The 13,768-nt window shown below is 33.8% G+C and overlaps 1 protein-coding gene across 1 annotated transcript in view; it reads right to left on the bottom strand.

Annotated features, from left to right (window-relative positions):
* Positions 1–5,090: 5,090 nt before the first annotated feature.
* The window catches only part of LOC140044074 (DBH-like monooxygenase protein 1), a 28,835-nt gene continuing 20,157 nt past the window's right edge, over positions 5,091–13,768 (bottom strand). The window contains exons 8-15 of the mRNA XM_072088554.1: positions 10,724–10,890; positions 10,067–10,124; positions 9,290–9,414; positions 9,105–9,164; positions 8,545–8,669; positions 7,466–7,580; positions 7,023–7,175; positions 5,091–5,174 (exon numbers count right to left, since the gene is read on the bottom strand). Coding sequence (XP_071944655.1) covers positions 5,091–5,174; positions 7,023–7,175; positions 7,466–7,580; positions 8,545–8,669; positions 9,105–9,164; positions 9,290–9,414; positions 10,067–10,124; positions 10,724–10,890 — 887 coding nt within the window. The remainder of the gene's footprint in view (positions 5,175–7,022; positions 7,176–7,465; positions 7,581–8,544; positions 8,670–9,104; positions 9,165–9,289; positions 9,415–10,066; positions 10,125–10,723; positions 10,891–13,768) is intronic.

The following is a 13,768-nucleotide window of genomic DNA, read 5'->3' as shown; positions in this document are numbered from 1 at the left end:
ATAGAGTAAAATGCAATAAAAGATGAAAAGGCTAACAAAAGCTTGTATGTGGTTGATGACCTAAAAACTTACTAATCAGCCATAAAACAGTAAAATAATACACATAATAATAGTGAAATAATGAAAAGTTACAATAGCATCGACAGAAATACTTTAAATAGATTAAACTTATAAAAATACATTAATTGAAATTGCATTTTTTTATATCTTTATTGTTTCAGACACGAGTACCTGAAACAGCGATACTATGACTTGTAGAAACTAGTCTTCGAAGAGGAGGTCGAAGTTTACATTTTCCTCTAGTATTGTACTTATGGCCATCCCATCAGAATGTTGAAGATTTAAACAAAAAAGAGATGGAAAATATATAATACAAATATATATAGTCCTAAAGGTCATCAATAAGGTCCAAGATAATATTAAATGAAAGTGGATTAACGATCAAAGAATGATTGTATAATTTTAACTTTAGAATCTCGGAGCGTTGGCTGGTTTTACCTAAAAAAATTCAGAAAATAGAGCTGCTAGGTCCTCGGATATGGCACTTAATTTGAAATATAAAACTTATTACACGAAATATGAAACAAAATTATAATAGTCTCCGTGGACCAGCCCGGCCATGGTTGCCTGAGCTAAGATAATTTTGAAAAAATAGGCTGCTCTAGATTCCCGAAATGGCACTTGATTTTAAAAATTAAACAGAGTCTAGTCTCCAGTATCTCAGCCCATGAATTTTTCCTCCATGCTCAGCCCCACTCTGCTTGGAAAAATAGAGCTGAATATGGTCCACAGAAGTGGCACATCATACATTGAAATATGAAACACTAAGTCTACAGGACTCTACAGGACCACTATGGCGGCACTATGGTTGATGAAACTTTGAAAAATAGAGCTGAGGTCCCCGGAAATTTGACTTATCTTACTATACACTTCGAAATATGAAATAAACTAGCCCTACCACGTTTAGGATGGAGCTAAGAACATTTTTGGGTCTCCAGAAATTGGACATTTACTTCAAAATATGAAACGCTATAGTCTCAAGAACCAGCCCGATTGGGGCTGATCTAAAAAACATTTTGAAAAATAGAGATGTTACAGTAGATCCACAGAAAATTGACTTATTATACTTCGAAATATGAAACAAAATAAGTCTCAAGGATCGACCACCCGTCGGTGTATGTCTCAAGGACCACCCGTCGGTGAATGTCTCAAGGACCACCCGTCGGTGAAATTGTTAATCACAATTGTAAACAACAATACTCCATCAGGGGAGGGAAAGACTATACTTAAAGATTTAACGCCCATCCAATATTAATATTACAGTAGCAATACTTTTCACTATCTCTTTTTAACAAATTTAATGAAAACAATAAACTAACATAACAATATTATTTATAATATAAAAAGAAAACTACCCATCCTGTGCGATATTTAATTTTTTCATTTCATCATTTTTGTGTGTGTAAAAAGTGCCATTCCATTTTAGAGATATTTTATTTCGACTAAGTGTTTTAGTTTAATTGGTATATTTCTCCATTTATTATATGCAGTATTTTCCTCTCTCAAAATAAAGAAATCTTGTGGAAAACCCAATAGTATAATATTTGCATTGAAAAGTATTTTCATATTTCTACTGTTCAAGAGTTGGATTTTGCAGAGTTCGCATTTAAAAAAAAAAGATTTTGCAAATATTCCGGCTCTTTTTAGGTCTTAATTATTATTATACTTATTGTATTATTTATTTACTAGTTATTATCATGGACAGTAGAGACAGGACTTGTATCACCAATTTGTTTTATTTTTTTAATTGTTAAAACTATAGCAAATTACAAAAAACACAAGAATTACATATAAATCGAGAAATCGCTCATGAGCCGAACATAAAAGTGACATAAAAGTATACACACAAAATCCACAAAGTTGTAAACTTCAACAATCCAGTATACACTTTAAACAACAGCTTCACAATAATTCAAAATCCAACAACCTTCTTCAAAATATATTCTTCAATCAAAAATCCTTCTTCCTTCTTACAATTGTCCTACTTCCCCTTATACAATATGATCATAACCTTCTAGATCATTCCTTATACTTCTTATTCTATTTAGTTTACAGATTCTATTAATAGTATACTTCTGGAATGTTCCTAATTGTTCTTATATTATTATACAGTCAACTCTCCCAATACCGGACTCTCCCAAAACCGGAATTCACGAAAAACCGGACATTTTTGGAGGGCCCAATTTGTCCCTATTCTAAATGTACTGTAATTTATTATGAAAACCGGAATACCCAATTCCGGAATCCGGACAAATTATGAAGTACAAAACACGAAAATTAGCGTCTGAAAACCGGACTGACAGTTAAAAAACTCCAAATATTTACGAAAACAACGCAACATCGTCGTCGCTGACTCGGATTCAATACATTCACAATGTACAAAAGCTTTTAACCATACCCTCACCATGCATGAAGTGCACGACGTTTCGCGGTACGATCAAATAATGTTGCCATGGAGCACTACACTGTGATTGACAGGTCAGTTCATTGTTAACCCACGAGGCGGCAATTGCTTTGTTGCGTATCGAACTCCGGTGGGCTTTTTCACATCGAAGCGCTATCTATTGTTTTTAGCAGGGAGTTGTTAACAACTCCCTGTTTTTTAGCATATGAATTGTTTTTTAATAAAGTTCAAGTTACATTCCACTTTGTGTCTTTGTTTTGTTTAAATTATTGTTAAATTCACAATTGCAATAGGACTTTAAAAAGGAATGTTTCACTAAAAATGTGCATCATTATAAATTTGGAAATCATTATGGCAAAACGTAAACGGAATGAACTTGACTTAACTAGTGTTAATAAACTTTGAAATGTTACCAATTAATTATTGTGTCATTATTGCTTGGCTCGTTTATTGCTATCAAATTACGTCAAAATAAAGGAGCTTAAAAAACATGTGGTCTAGGTGTGGGCGTTTTTATTTGGTTATGACACCTCTGCACATGCGCATCAATCAAAGCCCTTATCACCCCCACCACACTGCACCATGCTGCTGCTGCTGCTAGCTAGCTCACGAAAAACAATAAACAGACCGAAATTATGTTCACCGTACGTACGTACGTACGTAGGCCTTTTTGCCGTTAAAAACACATTGAGAAACAATAATTTACTATTGTAACATGTTTTATTGGTACAGTAAATAATGTAACTTTTAAAAAAGGTAAATTGAATTAGCTTAATATTAATAAAGTAGGCCTAGGCCTATCAGTATTTATTTAATTAAAACTAGATTGATACAATCATAGCCTAGGCCTTCCCTACGCTAGGAGATCGTACCGGGCAGCATTCGGACCGGTGATTCAAAGCATTTTCAGTGACAACGTGATGACTTTAAAAATGTTTTCAGGAAACCGGACTTTCGAAAAACCGGAAAATATATGCCCGCCCAAGGGTGTCCGGTATTGGGAGAGTTGACTGTACATTGTTTCTTAATTTTTAACATGCCCTTATATTCTAGAATGTTCCTATATATGCTTGCTACTGTGTATAGGTTAAGGAATGGTAATTTATTACAAGTAAATACTATAACACGTCACAGGCAAGGCAGCAACAGGACGCTGAGGTCGACTTCGAAACACATAGGCTATCGTAACAGACTTTGATCTGTGGTTAGGTTTCGACGAATTCATACAAAGCCGTTCAAATTTTAGGCCATACACCATACGTTGAATTCTAGGCCATACACCATACGTTGAATTGTTTGTATTGCTACTTAATTTATTTTGGTATGCCTACTTCAAAGGTTCCATGTGTCTGAATTTTTACAAATATGAAGTTTAAATAGTTAAACAATTAAACGACGTTAACGTTTGTTTATAGTGCTACCCGTTGGGAGTTGGTACCGATACATAGACTGTCTACTATAAATAACTATACAATAAGAAAATACCCTCGATTTTTAAAATGATGTTTGGATCAAGCATTATTACAAATAATTAATTTCATTGGTTATAATAATAGACAAATCAGACAATATCATTACAACTATATATATGGGGATTAGCACCTATCTGATAGGACAGTGATTAATATATGGGGATTACCACCTATCTGATAGGACAGTGATTAATTAACTATTGGTAATCTTTGGTTACATGTGCCTAAGGACGTAAAATATAATAAAAAATATGCTAATAAATAGAAAATTTAAGAAAACAATAAACAATAGGTGATTATTTTATTCTAAATGATCACCTAATTAATTGATTGCAGAAAAAAAGACCTCATTCGAGAACAATTTAATTTCATTTGTAATTAAAGGGACGACAGAGCGACTGTATCTTTTTTTGTTACAAAGAGGGACATCGAATTTATGAATGTTAGACAAGGGGAGGAAATCACGAAAGATTTCAGAATGCTCTAGCCAATTAATAAAATAAGAGCTTCGATCCCATGCCACAATTAAAGATAATAAATTGTCAATCTTATCAATCAATTCATCTTTTGAATTGGAAATTCACATCCATAAAATTAAATAAGATAATACATTATAAAGGTAAATACTTTTTTTTAAGTTTAAAAGAAAATGTTCTCTTGAAGATTGACGATAGGAGGTGATAAATTATTCCATAAATAATAACCAGAAAATCTGATGTTATATTGTAATTAATGATTAGTGCAATGAGTGGGAATATAAATATCAAATCGGTTTCTTGTGGAATATGCATGACGAGCAAATTTATAAATAAACAGATTACACAGATGCTTACACAAGTATAAAATGTATTGTTGTAAAATATTAATATCAAAAATATTGCGAACATTCAACTTTAGCAAACAAAGGAAACGAATGAGACCGCGGTAGCATTCCTTTGTAAAATTATATGGTTTTCTGAGGTTGGGATAGGTATTGGCCCAGTGTTTATGAACATTTAAAGTATCTGGATATGCCAGAGGTCTCTCCTGACAAGGCTAAATCAAAATTCTCCCTACCGTTTACAGACTTCTAGTCTATACTATACTAATACAATGTATTTTATGAGATAATCATGCAAATCAGGCTGAAAATAAGGCCATGAGTAGCCGGAAAACTAGATGTCTGTAAACGGTAGGGAGAATTTTGATTTAGCCTTGTCAGGAGAGACCTCTGGCATATCCATGTTCATAAACACAACCTTAGTAAGGGATAACAGACATTGGTCTAAGACCGGTAAAAGGTTTTTAATTTTTTTTATTAATCTTAGTTTAATAAAGGTGAATCAAAACAGCCGAGGCTGACATGCATGAAAAAACGGGAACGATACAAAAACGAAAAATAGAACACCCCCCCCCCCCCCTCAAAAGGAATAGGGGTGAGATATTTTTTTGTTGTAACTTTAAAAATATTAAATGATGTTGAGTTTTGGATTTCGAAAGGTAATGCATTGAGCAAAGACGATCCTTTGTATAAAAAACTATCCCTGAAGGTTTCAAGATGACGGGTTCCACACAGCAACATCATGTTCCAGTATAGAATGTATATATCCTTTATACACAACAAGAATATCAAATCAAGCCCAGTTTGATTCATTTTCCGCAAAACATAACATACATTAACACTTATAGCGCTCATTTCGGCGGCACTTTACATTATAAACATGGTACAGCATAAAAAGTCTTTTGATTGGAGGGAATACATGTTTAAAATACAAGAAAAAGGAATGCAAAGAGTATTATACAGTCAACTCTCCCAATACCGGACTCTCCCAAAACCGGAATTCACGAAAAACCGGACATTTTTGGAGGGCCCAATTTGTCCCTATTCTAAATGTACTGTAATTTATTATGAAAACCGGAATACCCAATTCCGGAATCCGGACAAATTATGAAGTACAAAACACGAAAATTAGCGTCTGAAAACCGGACTGACAGTTAAAAAACTCCAAATATTTACGAAAACAACGCAACATCGTCGTCGCTGACTCGGATTCAATACATTCACAATGTACAAAAGCTTTTAACCATACCCTCACCATGCATGAAGTGCACGACGTTTCGCGGTACGATCAAATAATGTTGCCATGGAGCACTACACTGTGATTGACAGGTCAGTTCATTGTTAACCCACGAGGCGGCAATTGCTTTGTTGCGTATCGAACTCCGGTGGGCTTTTTCACATCGAAGCGCTATCTATTGTTTTTAGCAGGGAGTTGTTAACAACTCCCTGTTTTTTAGCATATGAATTGTTTTTTAATAAAGTTCAAGTTACATTCCACTTTGTGTCTTTGTTTTGTTTAAATTATTGTTAAATTCACAATTGCAATAGGACTTTAAAAAGGAATGTTTCACTAAAAATGTGCATCATTATAAATTTGGAAATCATTATGGCAAAACGTAAACGGAATGAACTTGACTTAACTAGTGTTAATAAACTTTGAAATGTTACCAATTAATTATTGTGTCATTATTGCTTGGCTCGTTTATTGCTATCAAATTACGTCAAAATAAAGGAGCTTAAAAAACATGTGGTCTAGGTGTGGGCGTTTTTATTTGGTTATGACACCTCTGCACATGCGCATCAATCAAAGCCCTTATCACCCCCACCACACTGCACCATGCTGCTGCTGCTGCTAGCTAGCTCACGAAAAACAATAAACAGACCGAAATTATGTTCACCGTACGTACGTACGTACGTAGGCCTTTTTGCCGTTAAAAACACATTGAGAAACAATAATTTACTATTGTAACATGTTTTATTGGTACAGTAAATAATGTAACTTTTAAAAAAGGTAAATTGAATTAGCTTAATATTAATAAAGTAGGCCTAGGCCTATCAGTATTTATTTAATTAAAACTAGATTGATACAATCATAGCCTAGGCCTTCCCTACGCTAGGAGATCGTACCGGGCAGCATTCGGACCGGTGATTCAAAGCATTTTCAGTGACAACGTGATGACTTTAAAAATGTTTTCAGGAAACCGGACTTTCGAAAAACCGGAAAATATATGCCCGCCCAAGGGTGTCCGGTATTGGGAGAGTTGACTGTATTTAATTTCGGTACAGTGAGATTCACTCTTCCCTGACTTGTTGAACGGTCTTCGTAACTTGAACAATTACTGTTACTCTCCTCAACTGATCCATTTTGTAAGGCAATGATCTCTTTCAAACTTGTTTCTTCATAATAATTTTTATATCCCTAAAATCAAAGAGAAATACATTATTAAATCAATATTTCTTTTTTGTAGGCCTAATAGGCCTAACTGACATTAAAGATACAAGTTGGAGATAAAAATGGAACTCAATGTATCAAAAGAAAAGGGTTTATTAAGAGTGGCGAAAAAACTTTCAATATAGGCCTACATTGTTTTTATATTTCCCCTTTCAAAAGAACACAGCACAATTTATTAAGAATTAATTTTCACTAAACATATCACTTCGACTTAGCCTATTTAAATTCACTATTATCGTAATACCATAATATCTTACCTCAAGGAAATTGCTTGTACACCGTGACATTCTGGGTGTATCATACCACCAGTTTCTGATAACATTTCTTTTTTCATCTGTCCATTCTATGCTTTCTATTGATTCACGTACATCTCTACATAATTGTAAAAAAAATTAGAGATTACATAATATTCTGCTGTGAGTAATTATTATAATAGGCCTACACTTACTTACTAGTGGTGGTGGTTTACCTGACGTTTTAGTTTATTTGGCCAATGACATTTTTATACTGTAAATAAAATATTCCATCCATTCATACGAGTAGCCTATATGTTGACAAAGAAAGAAGGTGCGGTTCCTTTATAAATTCCAGATTTTAAACAAAAATTGCCATCCATAGGCAAGATTGTTCCGTAGATTACATATACAATTGTGGAAGGTAAGGACCGCATCAGCTTTTTCGAATTCCAAACATCGCCTTACGTAAGAAGCTGTATGTTGTTGAGCTATTAACCAAGCTATATTACCACTATACTTATATGTATTTATACATTTTTATAGATCAGATTTATCTTTGTTCCTATATCTGAAGTTTGTGCTTCTACGTGCATCTTAGGCTACTGTGCCCACTTATCACGGAGGAGAATGTAATGGACAGTTGTTCTGACTCTTTTGCGATTCAATATCTATCAATAATTTGCCAGAGGGTTCCGACCTATTCAATAATTTGGGGACAGTGTTGTCAAGGACATTTTCAATCTGCATAAGTTCCTATTTAAGAGGAGATTCAGAGTGGGCCTATATTTAATTAGGGACATTAGAACTAAATGTGATTAAAATATAAATGTACAATTTTAAGATAGATACATAAAAGTTGTTTTAACTGAGTTGAAGTTCTATATGATTATAGAATTAATATTAAATAATAAACAATAAAATGATTACGGAAAGCGAAACAAAATGTTGAAAAGGGTACTGTAATTCCTGGTCCTAAATTCCTATGCTTTATTGATATAACCCCACAGTGGTACAGCAGAATGAGCGTCATGGAATGGAGTTACACGACACCCACATTGAATACCGGACCTCAACAAAACCAATAATTTACCGTAACTTACTTTGAATTATCAAGGTTCAGATGAAGGTTCTTTTGTTGCGGAACGCTGTAGCAATTGCCAGCGTTTACTTTAGGATAGTAAAATATAAACGCCGAGCACATTTCATCTCTCGACGAAAGTCCTCCCTTGAAAAATAATATTATATTGAAAAACAATTTAATAAAATATCGAACAGAGCAATACATTTTCAAAACTGCAATACAGTTGCTACGGAGTTAGTAGTGAAGGGAAAAAAGTGACATATACTAAGCTTAATCAAGATTTAAGTATGTGGTTTTCAATTTGTATTCGTTACTTCGTAATAATAATTAATACTTTATTTACTTAAATGTTTGTGTTGAATTTTACTTTAAAATACAGCTTTGGTTTAATGGTCTGAATAGCATGTATAAAGTTCAAACTTTCACATCGTGACCGGATTCGTTCCGGCGCTCTGAGAAACTATCGCTAGCCTCCATTCCGAACAAAATATTACCGTTGCCGTAGTAACGTTTTAGTTTAATATACACAAATAATTTACACCATTAGGAATATTGTTAATAATAAGTAGGCCTACTTACAAATGTAACCTTTTCTCTATCCATCGTCTTGTATACACATTCAACTAGTAGATCATCTCCCTATAATATGTTTTGAAACAAATGAATATAAAACAGTATAACTTTTAAAATATGTTATCGGAAAAAAATCTATAAATACTAAACTTTATTTTTGAAATGTGAATTTAAAATAAAGTGATTCTTACCGGTTTGACAATCCACTCGTCTTTTAGGTATCGAAATTCTTGTAAATTAAAGTCATATGTTTTATCTCGTGAAATTTCGCCGATATATTTTCCATTGCGATAGTGTGTTAGGCGCATAGCAATTGCTGTAAAAAGTGAATATCATTTTAGTGTTGTTAATTTAGATCTGATTTCTCATAAGATTGTAGTTTAAGAAAAATAGAGAATCTAATTTTAGCCATGACGTGATCTAACTAACCTGATTATCAATAATAACCTAACAATTAACGCTAATCTAATATATATATATTTTCATTGTGTTTCTTTAGGCTCAACTATGATCTAACCCTCAATAAGTTCATATTATTTAAACTACAAAAAATGATATAATAATATTTTAAAGCAGGCTATCAAAAAGACAAATATTAGGCCTACACTCTATAAGTTACCAAAATGTTGACTATTTTTTCACAACGTGTAATTCAAATTTGCTGATAAACTTATAACATCTACATAAACTATATATTATATTGTGAGAGATAACAGGAAATAATAAGACAGTCTTCAATTTAAATGTATTTGCACAACGTATGTATTAACATGTTTAATAACAATATCAAATTGTTAATCGATAGAGCCGCCAATAACCTTTACCAATGAAGGTATTGACTAATATCTTACGGTTGTCCATTATTAGATTCATCTCATTATTTTTTATTTATATAGTGTTGTATTTTGAAACTGCGTGTAATAGCAAACATTGTATAACTAATGAGCAAACGTTCTCTCTAAGCATACCTGCTAAATGTGCATGGAAACTGACGGCAAATATCTTCATTTCTTCCCCAGACAACATCTGTGAGATGGATTATCATGTTCAAATCATAAAATAAATAGATAAATTGATACTTTACTGTTACATTATTATGTGTTGAACCTGGTTTTAATTGCTTAGGGCCTAATCCAGCTCTCCAACCTACTGGGTTATAGTGACAAAATGGTGGAGCATTTAAAACAAACTAATTTTAGCACAAACAAATATACATAATATAATCTATAATATGAAAGCCCGTGGGGTTGGACCTAATTGTGATGTAAAAACATTAAATATTAAATTGCACAACCGATGAATATAGTTTATTCCTGCGGTTAAACCACCACATATGTACAGTAGAACCCCTTTTTGGGAAACCCCGATTTAGGGGACACTGAGGGGAAATATTGATACTACAGCAAATCCCTCAGGGGACACGTCTATCAAGGGGACAATATTTAACCACAACAAAAACAACAAAAGATGCCAAATAATTATATCGTTATTGATACAAAACTGGATATCATAATAATGGTAGGCCTACTTTCTCTGGTATTTCATTTTCATTACTGTATTCATTTGTCAAAATTGTTTTTTTTTTCTTGTTTTGAGGCTTAAAAGAATAAAACTGAAAATAATACCTGCTTTGTACATGTGGCACTACAGGAACCATATACCCGAAAGGCTTCTTCTCTAGGGGGAATTATAAACAAAGATGATCCAGGGAAACCAATCATCATCATACTTGAATCATATTGACGAAGGGTTGGTGTATAATAAATACGAACTCCCGAGCTGTCACGAATACCTAACATAATTAAAATACAGTCTAATTTTAAGTAAATAATGGTAAAGAATGGGTTTACAAATAATCAAAATAAGGTAATGAGAATTAAAGATATACATAATAATCCACTTTGATCAATAATTGAATGTAAAAGATATATGTTACTGCAGAGTGCATGTATTTATTTTATATTACTTTATTTCCTATTATTATAGAAGTTTCTGCCCTATGAATATTCATTTATTCTGTTACTTTCTTATTTGCATTCTCATTTACATATTATTTTCCAAGTGTGCACAGTGTGCTGTTTCTCCTTTGTTTTCCTTTGTCCTAATTTTCTTTTGTTCTGTTCAGTTGTTGTTTGCCTGTGCAAGGGTACAGGTCTGTGCAAGTGCACAGCAGCCATTATTTTTCTTTTACCAGCTCTAGCTCTACAGTTTATTATTTACACTTTATTACTATTGGATATCTCTGGGATTTTATTTGTTTTGGAATTACTTTGCAAATGTTGACATTATTGTGGATGGTGCATATTAAAGGAAGTACTTTAAACATTAATTTTACTCTTTTAATTTCTGTATGTTGTGAGAGCTGCGTACATTAAAACAAGGAATCAACAGCAGCTGACCTAATTGGTAGATCCAATTAAAATATATAATATTTACCTAAAAACCCCCCTGTAATTTAATATCACAGAACTATTATATTACAACCTGCACCCCTTAATAACACCCCACACTCTTTCCAGTGAAAGACAGATTCAATTAAACTGTGTAAATGAATAGGTGTCATATTGGCTGATAATTAAAATATATAATTTTTATACTGCGGCCCCCCAGCCTTCTTTCTCTTCTTACGCCAGTATTTTCGCTTCTCCTCCCAACATACCCAGATACTGGGTGATGTTTTTAAGACGGTTCAAGTACGAATTATGTTAGCCACTCCTAGCCTAAGTAAAATCCCCTGAACCCAAACAACCAAAACCTATCTCCCAACCCCCCTCTCCCACAATGGGCGTTTTTCCTTGGAGGCATGGTGATGTAGTTGAACACAGTAACGGTACATAGCTGGATATGGGTAAAGTACTTTGCTAAATGTGTAAATGAATAGGTGTCATATTGGTTAATGGTTAAAATATGTATATCTAAATCTATATTTCCCCAAAGGCCTTCCTGAGGATAATTCAAATACTGTAAAACTTTTGTAGTATAATTTTACATTTCGATAGCCTACAACCCCGAGCCCAAGCAAAAATGACATCACAAACCAAAAAGAATTTTTCCAGGAGAATTTTTGAAATGTAGTTTAGAACCTTCCGGGTACAATTGCGATCATTTTGATACCCTATATGTATGGTTACGTGCAGAAACAGAAATTTGTATAACGAACAAACATCGAAAGTGGGCCATTTTGACCACATTTTGGTCATGTTGTTTTTTTAAATCTTTATCTTTATACTGGGTGACCTCTTCAGTCAAAGACTGATCTCCCAGAGGGCCCAGTTGGTGATCAGTGGCTGTGATGTACTAATACACCGGGGTAACCCCCTACTCGTCTCGAAAGATGTACTAGGTTCTTTAAAGTGCACACGAGCAAGTTGTGTACACTGGACCTACGGTTTATAGTCCTTATCCGAGAAGACTCGTTCTACCACCAGAACCATGGAGTGAGTGAGCCTCGAACCCCTGCCGATGTTATGGCTAGTACATGATTACGGTTCCACTGTCTTAACCGCTCGGCCACTCACTCACTCACTAAAATGTTGCGAAAGATGATAGATATTAAATTAACAGATAGAGTGTGTAACACGAAAATATACGAGATAACAAAACAAGAAGAATGGAGTAAAAGAATTAAACGAAGGAGACTAAAAATAGTATGGACACATAATTAGATTACCGGATGATACCCCAATCAAACAAACAATGAAGGAAACTATATGGAAAGTAAAACGACCCGTAGGAAGACCAAGAAATAACTGGATGAATCAAATAAAGAAAGACTTACAAGGACTAGTAGACACTAACACAATAACAAACCATCCTGCCATAAACAGAAAAAATGGAAACAAATTGTGGAAAGCGTAATGTCGGAAGACGGAAAACGGGCGGAAAACGTTAACAACAACAAAACATTTGGTCCCTAACTTGGACCAACTTGGTCCCTAGTTTAGAACCTTCCCGGTACAATTACGGTCATTTTGGTACCCCATATGTAAGGTTACATGCAGTAACAAAAATTTGTATAACGAACAAACAAACAAACAGACAAACAGACGTACAAACTCTCTCACTTATAATATAGATATATATATACTGCAGCTTGTGATATTCGGTAGCTTATTCGCTGTATACCACTCATAAACTACACTTTTGATTAAGGAAACATTTAGTTAGCCTACCTGAGTAGTAAATAAGGTACTTTAGCCCAAAGTTAACCTTGAGGTATTTCCTGATTACGTAATATCCGCCAGGTGTTTCTAATGAAGGTCGTTCATTTCCTGTTATTGTATTAGTTATGTAACTTCCGCCAGGTGTTTCTAAAGAAGGTCGTTTCCGCCAGGTGTTTCTAATGAAGGTCGTTCATTTCCTGTTATTGTATTAGTTATGTAACTTCCGCCAGGTGTTTCTAATGAAGGTCGTTCTTTTCCTGGTTTCGTACTAGTTATGTAATTTCCGCCAGGTGTTTCTTTGTCTCTTTTTTATTAATTTTTCGGCGTGAGGTTCTGGTACGTGGTGAGTGACGTCATTACTTTATTTACGATTTAAGACGGTAAAACAAAGTGAAGCGGTTATTGTTGTACTATTCTCCAGTTGTTTTGTCTATTTTTACGTAGAGTATCTCTTTACAGTATTTCATTATGTCTGGAAGTATATATTTTTCGCAAGGGAGTTGTGTA

The sequence above is a fragment of the Antedon mediterranea genome, chromosome 3 (assembly GCF_964355755.1).
Source record: "Antedon mediterranea chromosome 3, ecAntMedi1.1, whole genome shotgun sequence".
NCBI lineage: Eukaryota > Metazoa > Echinodermata > Crinoidea > Comatulida > Antedonidae > Antedon > Antedon mediterranea.
The sequence above is the reverse complement of the archived record's forward strand: the minus strand, read 5'-3'. Positions and strand labels throughout refer to the sequence as shown.